The sequence below is a fragment of the Mustela nigripes genome, chromosome 2 (genome assembly GCF_022355385.1).
Source record: "Mustela nigripes isolate SB6536 chromosome 2, MUSNIG.SB6536, whole genome shotgun sequence".
In the NCBI taxonomy this organism is placed as follows: domain Eukaryota; kingdom Metazoa; phylum Chordata; class Mammalia; order Carnivora; family Mustelidae; genus Mustela; species Mustela nigripes.
The window spans coordinates 102,520,483-102,539,046 of record NC_081558.1 but is presented as its reverse complement, the minus strand read 5'-3'; the positions used below and the strand labels follow the sequence as shown (position 1 = coordinate 102,539,046).

General features: G+C 35.0%; 1 protein-coding gene across 17 annotated transcripts in view; it reads left to right on the top strand.

Moving 5' to 3' along the window:
* The window catches only part of DLG1 (discs large MAGUK scaffold protein 1), a 261,346-nt gene that overhangs the window by 236,634 nt on the left and 6,148 nt on the right, over positions 1-18,564 (top strand). For 9 of the 17 annotated variants that reach the window (XM_059391228.1, XM_059391229.1, XM_059391227.1 and 6 more), the window contains 6 exons: positions 448-489; positions 1,205-1,240; positions 2,800-2,850; positions 3,653-3,754; positions 4,219-4,391; positions 11,571-11,680. In XM_059391228.1, coding sequence (XP_059247211.1) covers positions 448-489; positions 1,205-1,240; positions 2,800-2,850; positions 3,653-3,754; positions 4,219-4,391; positions 11,571-11,680 — 514 coding nt within the window. The remainder of the gene's footprint in view (positions 1-447; positions 490-1,204; positions 1,241-2,799; positions 2,851-3,652; positions 3,755-4,218; positions 4,392-11,570; positions 11,681-18,564) is intronic. The other 8 variants (XM_059391231.1, XM_059391230.1, XM_059391238.1 and 5 more) reach the window with 1 other exon arrangement.

Sequence of the window (18,564 nt, the reverse complement as noted above, 5' to 3'; positions counted from 1 at the left end):
TTTATTTTTTTAAGATATCCCTTCATTAAAATGGGCATCTCTTTGTTCAAATATAACTTGTGTCTTTTGTTAGTCATTACTGTTTCAAAAAATTAAATTAAATGGTGCCAACTGCATTTTCTCTTTTTGGGTTCTTTGTCTACATTTGGACTAATTAAGGATCACTTTTTTCTACTTGATTATTTGTCATAGATTTTGTTCATAAACTGTGTTGTACAAAAATGGAGCATTGTCCTTAATTACAGTTTCTTTCCTTCCTAATTCATATTTATTTGGGGGAAAATAAACTTTTCAAAGAAAATCAAGAATGCTTTTTTAAAAATTCTTTGAGTATGTGTGATCTATACTTCAACATTTTGTAATGTCGCCTTGTGTTTATTTTGATAATTTGCTTCTTTAAACTCATGACACTATGTTTTTATTTTTTCCATTGTCCTGCAATTTCAGAGCATATAACTTCTAATGCCAGCGATAGTGAAAGTAGTTACCGTAAGTGTTTCAATACTTGTTCTTTTGTAATCACAAGAAATATGTATACTTTGGGAGTTTTTTTGTCTTAGTGATACATTCTGAATACTGAACATCAGTTGCTTAATATTTTAAAATCAGAGAGAGCCAAATAAAATTCTGTACTTGAAAAATAAAGTCATACTATGTATAAATGTTAACAGAGTTCCCAATTTTTAATAAAACTCTAAAATCCTTTTTACACACAGTGCTACTTGTGTACATTGTGTGTGTGTGTGTGTGTGTGTGTGTGTGTATCTTTTACAAGAAAATACCTGGTTAAATGAGGGGTAAATCTATATTTTACCATTTTCTTTAGTAAATCTCTTCTAGTATGAGCATTTAAGTATTTTTCAGTAATGCTAACTTATAGTTAGCTTTATTTCCTTTTTTATTCTTTGTTACCAATAATTATCTAGATCAAGTTAATGTTTACTACCAGCTTCTGGTGAACCTAAACGTTGAGGGAAATAGTATTCAACAGTTGCTCAAACAATAATACTGATTTCTTTTTTGGTATCCTTATGTTACATTTTTGCTATTGTATTGTTAAGTGAACTATACAAGCATCTGGAGTTTTTTAAGAGATTTGGGCATGGGAGAGGGAAGTACATGAATATTATCAGTTGTGGTACCTTAAAAATTAAAATTGCTTTTCTAACTTTTTTTTTTTTTTTACTGCTGTCTAATATGAAAGTAATCTTGATTACAGATGAGTATGGCTGCTCAAAAGGTCCATCCTGTTAATATCAGTCTCTGATATTTTTCATGTTGACAATATATACTTTTAACCCTCATTCGATTGGTTGTTATCTTTTTCATAATAGTTACATAATTGTCTTTTTTTTTTTGGTGTGGGAATGTGATTTCTTATTAATGTTTTATTATCATATAATCAGAACTCACCATAGAGTAGTGGAGTAACTTTCTAGTCTTGGAAAAAGAAAAAAGAGGTAATGAAAGTATATACTGTCTGTCGCACCATTTGCATGAATTGTTAGGTGTGGAACATTTGACTTGCATGTTTTTGCTAATATGTAAACCCTGTTTTACATACAGTATTTTTAAGGTGGCTTTTAAGTATGTATTTTATATATTATGATAATAAAACAGTGAAATACACTTTTAAAGCCAGTATATGAATTTAAAAGATCATAGCTGCATACTTGTGCTATAAAACCAGTGCCAATTTTAGTGAAAAACTTGTTATAGAATCATGATAATCAAGGAGAAAATCCTCAAATATGTTATCCGACATTGTTTGTTTTCATGGAACCACTTGAAGTGTAACAGTCCTTCCTAATTTGTTTTCTATACGTGTGTGTGTGTGTGTGTGCGTGTGTGTTAAGAACTAGAATTTTTAACTCTTTCCATTCCTTTTGCTGAGTCAAGATACAATTTGTGTAGTTTTTTATTGACAACATTCTTAAGCTCTAAACTTTTAATTTAATCTGCGAGGATTTAACTTCTAAAGTGCTTTCAAATAATTAAAAATTAAAAACAAAATATATTTTATTTCATTTGCTATCTATCTGATTCATAGTTGGAGAGAGAAGAGAAGGATTTCGTTTTATCCAAAGCCTTTTGTTTTTTTTTGAAGCTCTAATTGGCTTTATTAAGCAATTTATGAATTGTGCAACATCCCATTCCAGCAAGTAGAAGGGAGCACCCTTATCTAAAGCTTTTTAAATTCATTTTAATGTAATTTTTTAATTGAATAAATGACTTATTAGAACAGTTAGTGAATTTTTTTCATCAGTGAAATAGTGACAATAGTTTTACCTTTACATTAAAAATTTTTATAATAAATAGTTGTAATTATAAAAATGTATATATATCCTGTTAAATATTGCATCTGGTGGGACCAAAACATAAGCATGTTCTTAATAACAGTAAATTACATAAATACTCACATATGTAGAACTTTTCAATCAAGTATTAGTTTTAAGAGATTTAACAGTTCTTAGCTTCTAAATAAAAAATTAGTATTGCATACATGACATCACAAATGAAGATTTTAAATAAATCTAATGACAGTTTAAAACACAGGATATCATAAAGGTATTTATTAAATAACACATTTATATCTTGTTTCTACATTTATCAGACTTTATGACTTCATAATTTGCTATTTTTTTAACTTAATTTTGCCATAAGTTATTTGTAAAGTCCCTTTTTCTACATCTTTGCTATTTTCTGAGGAAAGTCCTAGCAATTTATATGTTACGTTTGAAGAATTAAATTAGCATTAGTTATCTTAATAGATTTTCTCATCTGTATTTTAACTAATAGGTGGTCAAGAGGAATATGTCTTATCTTATGAGCCAGTGAATCAACAAGAAGGTTTGTGAAGCCTATTGATATTTTTTAATCTTCTAAAAAAAATACTTCTTAGTTTAGAAAACAGATCTAACTTATTTTGATAATTTGCTTAATTACAAATTTGATAATTTACAAAATAGTGTTTTATTAGAATTTTGCTATACATTTTTTTCTGTTAAGAATATATAAAGAAATTTTCCATATGCATTTTATGAAACATGGTTTAGTTCACAGTATGTTGAAATCTAGTCATTTTATATTAACTGTTTTATAATGCTATTTTTTTTTCCTAAGCAGCTTCTTTCTTGTACTCATGATAATGTCACTGTCCTTCACTGACCCTTTTTCAAAGTTTTGGAAACATCTTTGATTTCTCTGTTTTTCAACTCCCTTGTCCAGTTAGTTTCTAGGCTCTATTTATCCTTCTCTCCTATCTTCCTTTATTTATAACCTTCTTTTTATCCCTCCTACCATGTTCTGGTTCTTACTGTCAATTTCCCTTTTTCTAGCATGATCCGTTACAGTCCACTGTAAGGTGTAATCCACTTCTATTAGATCATCTTTCTAGATCACAACTGTGATTTTATCACCTCTTCTTCCCAGTTTCTTTTTTGCCCTTCTTTGATCTCCTTCCTAACAATTTCTACTTCAAAAAGGATCAGTAAAACACTAAGTTGTGTTTTCTCATTTACAGTGAGGTGATATTAGCAACATATAGAATTATATTTTTTGTAATTTTTAAGGATATTTTTGTTCTCTACTCTGAAGAACACTGATGTTTGTTGAGGGTTTATGCCTTTTAACATGCAGTTTATCTTTATAGTTAATTATACTCGACCAGTGATCATATTGGGACCTATGAAAGACAGGATAAATGATGACTTGATCTCAGAATTTCCTGACAAATTTGGATCATGTGTTCCTCGTGAGTAACCACATAAAAATTCTTAATTATTGGTCTTAACATTTTGTCACCATGTGTGGTAAAAGTACACATTACCATTTTTTAGTGGTTTATACTGTGTTATCACTTACTCTTCCATATTACTGTCCTTTTTAAAATTTCAATTAACTGCTGTTGTGTTGAACTTTACGAGATAATCACTGAAGCAGAAATTGGATTTGTTTGGCACCTGAGTGGCTTAGTTGGTTAAGCGACTGCCTTCGGCTCAGGTCGTGATCCTGGAGTCCCGGGATTGAGTCCCACATTGGGCTCCCTGCTCGGCAGGGAGTGTGTTTCTCCCTCAGACTTTCCCCGTTTTGTGCTCTCTCTTTCTCTCTCTTTCTCTTCCTCTCAAATAAATAAATAAAATCTTAAAAAAAGAAAGAAAGAAAATGGATTTGTTGTGTTTAATACTAAACACTTCCTCAAGTTATTTTTTATTAAAGATACAACTAGACCAAAACGAGACTACGAAGTAGATGGAAGAGATTATCATTTTGTGACTTCAAGAGAGCAGATGGAAAAAGATATTCAAGAACATAAATTTATTGAAGCTGGCCAGTATAACAACCATCTGTATGGAACAAGTGTTCAGTCTGTGCGGGAAGTAGCAGAAAAGGTAAGCACCCACGGGTATCTGGCTCAGGTGCCTGGCTGACTCATTAGATAAAGCACACGATTCCTGATCTTGGGGTTGTAAGTTCGAACCCTATGGTAGATATAGAAATTACTTAAAAATAAAAACTTAAAAAAAAAAAAAAAGAAGAAGGCACCAAAGTGATCCTAGAATATAGTTTCTAATCAGATGTGCCTTTATAATATAAAAGAATGATCTAATCGAAACTTTTAATCCATATTTTTGAAAAAATACAGGATAGATGTTTTAGAATTGATCATTTTAAATAATGTTATAAATTTATTCAACTGAATATTTAATTGTGGTGGCCTAGAAAAATGCATACAATGTAAAGTAGATTGGAGTACTTAGGTGGTTCAGTTAGTTAAGCATCCAACTCTTGATTTCCACTCAGGTCATGATCTGAGGATTGTGAAATCAAACCTCACATCAGGCTCCACACTGGGCATGGAGCCTGCTTAACATTCTCTCTCCCTCTCCCTCTGGCCTTACCCCAGAAAAAAATAGGTAAGATCAACAAAGAAAATGAGAACAGAAATGGTAAAATGAACCTAAGGGAGGTTATTTTAAGGTGCTATACATTTGCCAGACATAGACCTTGTATTTAGCAATAGCTTTCCAACATCTAGCATAATTAAAAAACAGTGTTCATCAATAAAATTAAATAAATTAAGTAAAATTAGGGGCACCTGGGTGGCATAAGAAGAAATAGATCATTTGACTAGTCCTGTATCTACTAAAGAGATTGGTTCACATTGACATTTTAATACCACACACTCCAGACACAGATGGCTTTACTAATAAATTTTACCAAACATTTAAGGAAGAACTAAAACCCATTTTCTACCATAAAATTTAAAGAGAGTGAATACTTCCGAGTTCATTCTGAGTCCAACATTACCTAAGTTTCAGAACTTCAAAACACATTATAAAAAAAATTATAGACCTCCCATGAACACAGATGCAGAAATTCTAAACAAAAATTAAGCAAAATGAATCTTAACAATATATGATAAAAGATAATATGCCGGGCACCTGGGTCGCTCAGAGGGTTAAGCCTCTGCCTTCGGCTCAGGTCATGATCTCAGGGTCCTGGGATCGAGTCCCACATCGGGCTCTCTGCTCGGCGGGGAGCCTCCTTCCTCCCCTCTCTCTCTCTGTCTGCCTCTCTACCTGCTTGTGATCTCTGTCTGTCAAATAAATAAATAAAATCTTTAAAAATAATAATAATAATAATATGCCATGACCAAGTAGGGTTTATGCCGTAAGTGCAAGGTAAATTTAAACATTAGAAAATCAGTTAGCATAACCCACCATCTTAAACTAAAAAAGGAAAATCATACAATCATCTCCATAGTTCAAGAAAAGCATTCAGCAAAATCCAACACCCAAACCACTTGTTTTCAGAATTATAGTAGACGTCCTAGCCAGTGCCATAAGTTCAAGGAAGTAAGAACAGTTTTTCAGATTGGAAAGGAAGAAGTAAAATTGTGTTCATTTGCAGATGATATGGTTATGTAAAAAATCTGATAGACTCTACCCAAAAAACTACTAGAATTATTAAGATTAGCAAGAATGAAGGATACAGTGTAATTTATTACACAAAAGACAACTGAAATTTTGAAAAACATTATTTACATAACATTATTTACATTACTTACATAATGTAAATGTTTACATTTATATTCAATTACATTTTATATTAAAATGATCAATTCTGTAATACCTGTATTTTTCAAAAATATGAATTTATTAAATAATGTAAGTTATTTATATTATTTACATAAAAATATTAAATACTTAAGAGATAAAGCTAACACAAAAGATTTACAGATCAGTACACTAAGAACAACAAAGCATTGCTGAGAGAATTAAAGCCATAAATAAATGGAGAAATACATCATATTCATGGTTTTCTAAGCTTTAATATTATTTAGATGTCAGTTGAACTTTCAGACTTAGTACAACCCCGATAGAAAATGGCATGCTAATTCTCAAGCTTATAGGAAATGTGAAAATCTAGAATAGCCAAAACAACTTTGAAAAAAATCAAAGATATGAAGGACTTACAGACCTTGTTTTTGAGACTTAGAAAAATATAGTAATCAAGATTCTATGGTACTAGCATAAAGACAAACAAGTAGATCATCAGGACATACTAGAGAATCCTTAAATGACCCACATATATATATGGACAACTGTTCAGAACTGAACAAAAGTTCAAAGGCAGTTCAGTGGAGAAAGGAATAGTCTTAAGGAGACTGGGTGGCTCAGTTAAGTGTCTGCCTTTGGCTCAGGTCATGATCTCAGGATCCTGGGATCAAGCCCTGCATCAGGCTCCCTGCTTAGCAGGGAAGCCTGTTTCTCCTTCTCCCTCTGTTGCTCTCCCTGCTTGTGCTCTCTCATGCTCTGTCAAATAAATAGAATCTTTTAAAAAAGAGAGAGGGGATAGTCTTTTCAACAGATGGTGCTAGAACAATTAACTAGCCATGCCTCACATAATATACAAAAATTAACTAAAAATAGATCATAAATGTAAAGCCTAAAACTATAAACTGTAGAAGAAAACAGAAAAATCTTCATGACTTTGGGTTTGGCAAAGATTTTTTAGATGGTATACTGAAAGCACAGTCCATAAAAGAAAGAATGATGACAAATTGGATTTCATTGAAATTATTAAAACTCTGCCCTTGGAAAAAACCTCTTAACAATAAAAAAGGCCATATACTAGGAGAAAATATTTTCAAATTATGTATCTCATGAAAAACTTGTATTCAGAATATATAAAGAAGTCTTGTAATATAATAATAAAGACATCCCAATTTAAAAATGGGCGAAGTATTTAAAAAGACATCTCTCTAAAGAAGATGACCAGTAAACACATAAAAAGATATTCAGCATAATCAGTCATTAGGAAAATGCAAATTGAAACCATAATGAGTTCCTATTACACACCTGTTAGAATGGCTAAATTATTTTAACTGACCATTACTAAGTTTTGACAGAGATATGGAGCAAATGGAACTCTCATACTCCACTAGGTGAAAATATAACATTTTATATACAATCACTTTGAAAAACAGTTTGAGGATGCCTGGGTGGCTCTGTCAGTTACTTATCCACATCTTCATTTTGGCTGGGGTCATGATCTCAGAGTTATGAGACTGAGCCCTGCATCAGACACACTGGGTGTGGGGGACCCTGCTTAAGATTCTGTTTCCTCTCCCTCTCCCCTACCTGCCCCGCCCCTCGTGTGCCAGCATTCCCTGAATGAATTAATGAGATTTAAGAAAAAACAGTTGCCTAGCATATGATCCATTTCTGGACATTTACCCAAGAAAAAAGAAAGCGTATGTCCATACAACGCTATCTATAATCACAGAAGACCAGTGGTGGATTGGAAAGAGGGAGAAGTTTCAAAGAGGCATGAGGAAATTTTTGAGGGTGACTAATACGTTTATTATCTTGATTTTTGTGATGATTTCAGGGTGTATACACATGTCAAAACAAACTGTGTATTTTAGGGGTGCCTGGATGGCTCATTTGGTTAAGCATCTGCCTTCAGCTCATGATCTGGGGCTCCCTGCTCAGTGGGGAGCCTGCTTCTCCCTCTGCCCCCCACCCCCCATGCTTGTGCTCTCTCTCTGTCTCCCAAATAAATAAATAAAATATTTTTTTTAATTTTTAATGGTGTACTTTAAACACCTGCATTTTATTGTATGTCAGTTACACCTTAAGCTGTTTAAAATAAAAACTGACAATCCATCCTTGCTGAGCTATTTTTTTTTTTAAGATTTTATTTATTTATTTGACAGAGAGAGATCACAAGTAGGCAGAGAGGCAGAGAGAGAGCGGAGGAAGCAGGCTCCCTGCTGAGCAGAGAGTCTGATGCGGAACTCGATCCCAGGACCCTGAGATCATGACCTGAGCCGAAGGCAGCGGCTCAACCCACTGAGCCACCCAGGCGCCCCCTTGCTGAACTATTTAAATGTTTTGTCAACTCACATATATTTTTTACACTAAAAATAATTCATAAATTGTTTTTTAAAGAATTTAAGCTAGAAAATAGAAGATCTAGAAAAGGTTAATACAATAGACAAACCGTGAGCTAATCTAATTTTTTTTAATTTTTTAAAAAATATTTTATTTGACAGATCACAAGTAGGCAGAGCAGCAGGCAGAGAGAAAGGGGGAAGCAGGCTCCCCGCCAAGCAGAGAGCTGGACGCAGGGCTTAATCCCAGGACCCTGAGATCTTGACCTGAGCAGAAGGCAGTGGCTTAATCCACTGAGCCATCCAGGCACCCCAAACCTAATTTTTTTAAAAAAAGGAAAAATAATAAATAATAGAAACAGAAATGTCAAGGGGACATACCATGTCATACCAATCATAAAAGACTATTTGTGTATGTCTATATAAACAAATTTTAAAACGTGTTTGTGATGGATAATTTTTTAGAAAAATGTAGTTTACCAAAATTGACCTATTAGAAAGGGAACGATTTCTTTAGAAGAAATAGAGCAAATTATCAAGGAACTACCTGACAAAGAACACCAGACTCAGATGGCTACTCAGGGGAATTCTACCAAATCTCAAAGGTTAGATTGTTCTAAAGCCCTATAATCTGCTCAGGAGCATTCTTTTTTTGATCTCTAAGTGTGCTGGAGACAAGAAAAATCATAGACCAATATCACAATTATTAATGCAAAAATGTTAAATATTTTTAGTAAACAGAATCCAGTACCACATTGCAAAAGTAATACACTGTGACCAAATGGGACTAAAGGAATTTAAGGTCAGTTCAAAGTTAGAAAATTAATTAATATAATCTTCCACAAATCTAAAGGAAAAAATCATATATCCATAGATGCCTAAAAACCTTTTGGTAGAGTACCTTTCCTTGGGGGCGGAGGGACTTGAAAATCCAGAGATTGGTGTTACATTTTAAAAAGGAAAAAGAAGGAGAACCTGGATGGATCAGTGGGTTGAGCCTCTTGCCTTCACTCAACTCAGGTCACAATCTCAGGGTCCTGGAATCAAGCCCTGCATCAGACTCTCCACTCAGCAGGGAGCCTGCTTCCCCCTCTCTCTGCCTACTTGTGATGTCTGTCTGTCAAATAAATAAATAAAATCTTTTTTAAAAAATAAATAAAAAGGAAAAATGAGAGAGATGAAAATGGATGAATGAATAGACAGATATTCTTAATTTAAAATCCTTAATAGGGGAAATATGAGGCAAAATACAAGGCAGTTCCATTATTGAGAAACAAAGCAAGGATGTCCATTATCTCTACTGCTATTCAACATTGTACTCAAGTTATTCATTGTACTTGAGGCATTAGTGCTGTTAAGAGAAACCAATTACATGCATAAAAATTGAGGGGGAAAAGTAAAACTGTCTCTATTCTCAGATAATAGTATACCTGGGGAATCATATAAAATCTATCACAATATTGATAAAATTTATTTTGTAAAATAAATTACATATTTACAAAATATGTAAAGCATAAATTCATTATAAAACTAAAGACTATTATAAAATGAAAGATACTTTTAAAAACTAGAGCAAGGTTAGCAGTATATAAAATTAAGATGTATTGCTCATGGGCACCTGGGTGGTTCAATCATTTGGGTATCCACTCCTCTTCATTTCAGCTCAGGTCATGATCTCAGGATCATGAGATTAAGCCTTGCTTTGGACTCCGTGCATAGCAGGGACTCTGCTTGAGATTCTCTCACCCTCTTCCCTTCCACCCCCTACCGCCCACTCTTGCTCTCTCTGTAAAATAACAAATAAAATCTATAAATAAATATTCCTACTAAATTTAAATTGTTCATTGAAGTATACTTAAGTCCTTGGATTACAATGTGTATTATGAGGGGTGCCTAGGTGGCTCAGTTGATTAAGCATCCCACTCTTGATTTTGGCTCAGGTCACGATCTCAGGGTCCTGGGGATTGATCCCTGTATCAGGCTCCACACTAAGTGGGGAGTCTGCTTGAAGATTCTCTCTTGCTCTCTAAAATAAAAAAATCTTTCTTTAAAAATGCATTATGAGGGCGCCTGGGTGGCTCAGTGGGTTAAGCCGCTGCCTTCAGCTCAGGTCATGATCTCAGAGTCCTGGGATCGAGTCCCACATCAGGCTCTCTGCTCAGCAGAGAGCCTGCTTCCCTCTCTCTCTCTCTGCCTGCCTCTCCATCTACTTGTGATTTCTCTCTGTCAAATAAATAAATAAAATATTTAAAAAAAAATGCATTATGAGGCAGTACCTGATTTAAAATATAATAAAATCTATTTAATAAGTTATGATTACTGCCCTATTTAACATAGGAACACCTTTCATAAATATAAAAATCCAAATGGCCTTTGTAAGTGAATTTAAGCATGTCAGAAAAATGTCCTAAATCCAGAAGGGGGGTTCCTAATTGCCAGTTTGTGATCAAGTTTTTGCTGGTCCCCAATAAAATGAGAAATAGATTAGTGGTAATGAGGTTTTATAAGTTAAAATGTATTCAGTTTTAAAGATTCTCCTTCATTTTAGGCTTTTTATCTTCTTGTTGATTGTATATTCTTTAAAGAAATGATAGTTATGAGGGCGCCTGGATGGCTCAGTCATTAGGCGTTTTCCTTAGGTTCAGTTCATGATCCCAGGGTCCTGGGATTAAGCCCTGGGATCATGCTCCCTGCTCAGTGGGAAGCCTGCTTCTCTCCCACCCACTCCCCCTGCTTGTGTTCTCTCTCTCCCTGTGTCTCTGTGTCAAATAAATAAATAAAATCTTTAAGGAAAAAAAAAGATAGTTATGGTAAAATGGTAGCTTAGGGTGGTTGTTTTTCTTGGCAAAATAAATTTAGGAGCCCCATATTGGTTGCCATTTTGAAACTGGTCTATGAAAGCTAGGAGTAAGGGAACTGTATTTTCATTCCTTTCTAAATGTAATATTTGAAAATGGAAATTAATTATTCATAGTCATTATTCATTGTCTTCATTTCCCCTCTGAAATTTGCTAACAGAAATGACAAGTTTGCTTAAAGTGAAGAGGAGCCAAATGTATCATAATCCAGATTTTGTACCTGTAGGAAATGTACCTGTAGGAAATGTACCTTTGATATAATTGAAAATACTTGGTTCACTTGTTTTTCTTCTTTATTTCCTCTATTTCAGGGCAAACACTGTATCCTCGATGTGTCTGGAAATGCCATAAAGAGATTACAGATTGCACAACTTTACCCAATCTCCATTTTTATTAAACCCAAATCCATGGAAAATATCATGTAAGTATAAATGCCTAAAGCACAAACCTCTAAGTACAAATCCAGTGTCTGTCACGTACTAGACTGGATCGTTTACTTACCTTTGCTGCATCTCAGTTCCCTTATCTGTAAAATGGAGAGAATAATCGTATACTCACTTGAAATGGTTATTGTGAGGATTGAATAAGCATTCTGTGATATTAGCAATCAGCAGCAGCAGCATTAATATACTAAAGTGTATAAGGTAACATGTATTAGAATTTTAAGCCTAAGTAGTCACATGTGGCTATTAATTACTGAATGGTCTAGCTCTGTGTAACCACTAAAAGAATAAAATAATGTATAACTACGTACTAATAGAGGGCAAAAATTGAATTTAAATAAAAACTAAAAAGGGCGCCTGGGTGGCTCAGTGGGTTAAGCCGCTGCCTTCGGCTCAGGTCATGATCTTGGGGTCCTGGGATCAAGTACCGCATCGGGCTCTCTGCTCAGCAGGGAACCTGCTTCCTCCTCTCTCCCTCTCTCTCTGCCTGCCTCTCTGCCTACTTGTGATCTCTCTCTGTCAAATAAATAAAATCTTAAAAAAAAAAAAAAGTTTTAAAATAAAAACTAAAAAGATAAAGAGCAAATAGAAACAAAACAGATGGGACAAAATGGATACAGTTAGTAAGATGATTTAAATGAACCCAAATATTTTATTAACTAAATGCTAGACTAAATGGTCTGATTAAAAAACAAGGATTGTCAGAATAGTTGAAGAAAAAATAAACTAGATGTTGCTCTTGTAGGAGGGGAAAAAATTCTTTTCTCTCTACTAGGTTTTCACTTGGACCTCTAGAACAAACGACATATTAACATACAAATTTATTTTTAATTCAGGTTTCACGTGACATAAAAGCATTCATAAAGGAAATGAAGACCCCCCCCAAAAAAAAAACAGTTAAATTTGAGCATATTTATACTAGGTTTGGTGACAAATGGACAGTTCTGGGAAAATGTAATAGTACCAAAGAATATAAGAGTAGCAAACTAGGGAAACTTAGCAAGGCCTCTTTGTTCAAATTCTTCTCAGTGTCCCACCATCTTTGGAGATAAGGATGTTTGTTTCCTCCAGGTATAGAAATGCCACCTCTCACATGAGGATCTTTGCCCTGCCTCAGGGAAGGTCAGAGTCCTTCATATACCTGCCATTTTTCAGATTCCTTCAGCTTAGAATATTCAGTATGCCAAAGTGCTATATTTTGGAATAGTGTGTTATGATACCCATCAACTATATGTTGCTTTCATAAGACACACCTTAAATATTAGGCCATGGAAAAGCTGAAAGTGAGAGTCTAGAAAAAAAGGTATGTTGTACAAACATTAACCAAAAGTAAGTTTGTTTGTATTTGTTATCAAAGTATATCTAAAGGCAGGAAATTATTGCTAGACATAAAAATGATTAAAAGAAAGAAAGGTTCAGTCCATCGGGAAGGTATATTTATACATTTGTACTTAATACAGTCTCAAAATATGTAAAGCATAAATTGGTAATTATACAGGAAAAGAATAATTCCCAAATCACAGTGGGAGAACTTAACAGTCAGGAAGTAATAGAATAAGAAAACAAACATATCAGTATGGATATAGAACACAAAGTAAAAACTTTACCTAACTAACGTATGTAGAAAACACTGCAATATGTAAAGACACATTAATTTCAAATGCACATAGAACAATTACCAAAACTAATTATATGCTAATTATATGCTAATTTCAGTGATTGAAAACAAATATTCTCTGACCCTGGTGAAATTGAAATAGAAATCAATAATTAAAATAGATAACTAGAGGGGTGCCTGGATGGCTCAGTCTTTGGACGTCTGCCTTCGGCTCAGGTAGTGGTCCTGGGGTCCTGGGATTGAGCCCCGCATTGGGCTCCCTGCTGGGTTGGGGACCTGCTTCTCCCTCTCCCACTCCCCCTGCTTGTATTCCCTCTCTTGCTATCTCTCTGTGTCAAATAAATAAAAATATTTTTTTAAAAAATAGATCTCTAGAAAATTCCCATATATTTGGAAATTAAACATGTTACTTCTGGATGGCTCAAAGAAAAAAATCACAGCATAAGTTAATAAATGTAATGACAATGATATTGTCAAGTAAATGAATTTGAAATATGGTAGCCTTGGTGATGGAAAATCCACAGCCCTAAATATTAGGAAAGAATGTAGAAAGTCAAATATTAGCAGCCTAAGGTCTTGAGAAATTAGAAAAAGACCAGTCACTGAAACTCAAAGAAAGTAGAAATACAGTCAAAGAGAACAAACATAGTAGACAAGATCAACAAAATCAAAAATATTTTCTTTAAAAATACTGCATACCATTAGTGAGAAAGATCAAGAAAATAAAATAAAGGCATAAATAGTATCAGGAATGAAAATGGGATATCACTGCACATCAGAAAAGCCTTAAAAAGGTTAACACAGGGGCGCCTGGGTGGCTCAGTGGGTTGGGCCGCTGCCTTCAGCTCGGGTCATGATCTCAGAGTCCTGGGATTGAGCCCCGCATCAGGCTTTCTGCTCAGCAGGGAGCCTGCTTCCTCCGATCTCTCTCTGCCTGCCTCTGCTTGCTTGTGATCTCCGTCTGTCAAATAAATAAATAAAAAATCTTTAAAAAAAAAAAAAAAAAAAAGGTTAACACAAGCAACCCAATAGAAAAATGAGCAAAGGACTTAGCTCACGAAGGAGATATCCAGATGGTAAATAAACATATAGATGGTACTCAATTGGACATGGAAACACAAGTTAAAACTGTAACATCAGGGCTCCTAACTGGCTCAGTCGGTAAAGCACGTGACACTTGACTTCAGGGTCATGAATTCAAGCCCCACTTTGGACATGGAGCCTACTTAAAAAACAAAAGAAACACAAAAAACCTTACTGTCATATACTGCCACCCACACACCAAAAATACTAAAATGAAAACAGTTGTTAGCAAGGACATGGAACAACTGAAACTCATAGCACTGATGGGAGTGTAAATTTGGTACATCCACACTGGTAAATGGTATACAGTATCTCCTAAAAACTGGACATACACATAACTTAAAGATCCAGAAATCTCATTTCTAAATATGTGCTCAACAGAAATGTTTACATATGTTCACCAAAGATAGGTACTATATTGCTGACAGAAGTACTGTTCAGAATAACCAAAAACACTATTCAAATATAAATCAGTGAATACATAAATTATGACCTACTTACACGATGAAATATTCTACAATAATGAGAATTAGCAATCTCCAACTACACACAAAAGTATGGAAGAATCTCACAAACATAATCTAAGTAAAAAAGAAATCCCTACTTAAAAGTATATGTAGTCTAGGATTCCTTTATACATATTCTATGATTTCAGTGTAATCATGGCTCACAGAAGTCAAATGAAGGTTACTCTTCAAAGATAGGTAGGTGACTGGAATGAGATTCTGGGGTACTGATGTAATGTTCTAGATCTTGATCTAGGTACTAGATGGTACACAAGTAAGTTTAAGTTGGTTAAAATTCATCCAGTTGTATATTTATGATATTCCTCTTCTATCTTTGAAAGTTATACTTAAAAAATCTTTCTGAAAAGTCTTAAGAAAAAGAAAAGGAAAAAAACGAAATAGAAAATCTAATGCCATTCCTATTAAAGAACTTAACTCTCTTACGAAAAACCTTCCTAGAAATAAAACACTAGGCCAACAGGATTTACTGAATTCTACCAAAAGCTAAATCATATAAATCTTAACAAAAATTCTTCAGCTGATTTTATGGACATTAATTTAATACCAAAACCTGACTAAGACCTCACAGAAAATGAAAATGATAAGACAGTCTTAACACAAATATAGATGGAAAAATCCTTGCCAAAATACAAATAAATTGAGTTCAACAATTAATTTTTTTAAATAAGGTAAAAGAATGAAGTTGGGATTAGTGAAGAATACAAGGTTAGTTAAACATTTAAAAATTTGTCAGTGGTAGAGCTAGAGAGAAGATGCAGTAAGAAGCACTAGGAATCCATTTCCCCACCTAGATACAAATGGACTTAACAGACTTTGTCAGAAGTAACTACTTGGGAACTCGGGAGTCTATTGAAAGCTTGAGGAGGAAGGTTTCTTGGAGGGGAAGGCTTCTAGGGGAAGGTTTGAATGGTTAATTTTGGTTAATTTCAGCTTTTAGGCTGATAGCAGCTACCTATTTCCCCACCTTCAGCCCATAGCAGGCAGCCATGCATGCCTTTCTTGAGCAGCTTGTGGGGGCCAAGGTGGCCAAAAAAAGGTTTGGTTCTCCAAATTTCAGATAACTGTGCTCTAATAGCTGATTGCTTCTTTTGTGTGTAGAGGTGCAAACACAAAGGCAGGTGTCCATTGTCATTGTTGCAAGTCCCTACCCCTAGAAAAAGTGTCCATTGTCATTGTTGCGAGTCTCTACCCCTAGAAAAAGAACAACAGTCTACACCCAGAACTAACAATAGGAAGGAAACAATAAAGAGAGCAGAGAGCAACAAAAGATAAAATAGAAAGTGATAGAGAAAATCAATGAAACCAAAAGTTGATTCCTGGAATAAAAAAGACAGACCTTTAGCTAGATGGACTAAGAAAAAAGATTTAAATTACTAAAATCTGAAATGAAAGTGGGGGCATTAGTAAGGAATCTATAGAAATAAAAAGAATAAAAAGGATTATAAGAGTACTATGACCAGTTGTGCACCAAAAAATTGTGTAACAGATGAACAAGCTCCTAGAAACACAAACCTACCAAGATTAAATCAAAAAGACATAGAAAGGGCGCCTGGGTGGCTCAGTGGGTTAAGCCGCTGCCTTCGGCTCAGGTCATGATCTCGGGGTCCTGGGATCGAGGCCCACGTCGGGCTCTCTGCTCAGCAGGGAGCCTGCTTCCCTCTCTCTCTCTCTGCCTGCCTCTCTGCCTACTTGTGATCTCTCTCTGTCAAATAAATAAATAAAATCTTTAAAAAAAAAAAAAAAAAAGACATAGAAAATGTAGAGAAACCTATAATGGCTAAGGAGCTTGAATCAGTAATCAAAACCTCCTAACAAGCCCTGGAGCTGGTGGTTTCACCAATGGATTTTATCAAGCATTTAAAAAATTAATGCCAATCCTTCTCAAACTTAAAAAAAAAAAAATGAACAGAAGGAAACACTTGTTAATTCATTTTATGAGGCAACCATTACCACGATACAAAAACCATATAAAGACACTGCAAGAAAACTGCAGACCAATATCTCTTATGAACATTTGATACAAAAGTCCTCAACAGAATTCTAGCAAACAGAACTCACCAACATATTAAGAGGATTACACACCATGACCAGGTAATTTTATCCTTGGAATACAAGGATGGTTTGACATATTTTCATATGTCAATCATGTCAAATATGTCAAATCATAATATGCCATGTCAACAAAATGAAGGAAAAAACACAAATCATCTCAGTGCAGAAAAAGCATTTGACGGGGGCACCTAAATGACTCAGTCTGGTAAAACATGTGACTCTTGAGCTCAAGGTCATGAGTGTGAGCCCCACATTGAGCATAGAGATTACCTTTTTTAAAAGGGTACTTGAGGGGGCGCCTGGGTGGCTCAGTGGTTTGGGCTGCTGCCTTCGGCTCGGGTCATGATCTCAGGGTCCTGGGATCGAGCCCGGCGTTGGGCTCTCTGCTCCGCGGGAAGCCTGCTTCCCTCTCTCTCTCTCTCTCTCTCTCTCTGCCTGCCTCTCTGCCTACTTGTGATCTCTGTCTGTCAAATAAATAAATAAAATCTTTAAAAAAAAAAAGGGGGGGGGTACTTGAGGCTAAAATTTAACAGGTCAGGATATGACAGATGTTAGCGAGGATATGGAAAAAGGGGAACCCTCCTACACTGTTGGTGGAAATGCAGGCTACTGCAGCCACTCTGGAAAACAGGATGGAGGTTCCTCAAAGAGTTGAAAATAGAGCTACCCTACAACCCAGCAATCGCACTACTGGGTATTTACCCTAAAGACACAAATGTAGTGATCCAAAGGGGCATGTGCACCCAAATGTTTATAGCAGCAATGTCCAATAGCCAAACTGTGGAAAGAACCTAGATGTCCATCAACAGATGAATGGGATAAAGAAGATGTGGGGTGTGTGTGTACAGACACACACACACACACACACACACAATGGAATACTATGCAGCCATCAAAAGAAATGAAATCTTGCCATTTGCAACAATGTGGGTGGAACTAGAGGATATTATGCTGAGCAAAATAAGTCAATCAGAGAAAGACAATTATATGATCTCTCTAATATGAGGAATTTGAGGGGCAGGATGGGGGTTGGGGGGTAGGGAAGGAAAAAATGAAACAAGATGGGATTGGAAGGGAGACAAACCATAAGAGACTCTTAATCTCACAAAACAAACAGGGTTGCTGGGGGTGGGGGTTTAGGGAGAGGGTGGCTAGGTTATGGACATTGGGAAAGGTATGTGCTATGGTGAGTGCTGTGATATGTGTAAGCCTGATGATTCACAGACCTGTAACCCTGGGGCAAATAATACATTATATGTTAATAAAGATATTTTTTTAAAAAGGCATTTGACAACATCCTCTCATGAAAGACTGAAAGCTGTTTCTCTAAGATCAGGAACAAGGCAAGGATACCTGCTTTTACCATTTCTATTCAATACAGTTATTAGAAATACTAGCTAAAGGAATTAGGCAAGAAAATGAAAGGCATCCAAACTGGAAGGCAAGAAATAAAATTTGTTTGCAGATCATATGATCTTATCTATAGAAAATCCTAAGGACTGCAGATAAAAACTCTTAGAAGTAATAAATTCAGCAAAGTAGCAGCATATAGAGCCAACATAAAAAATTAGTTGCATTTCTA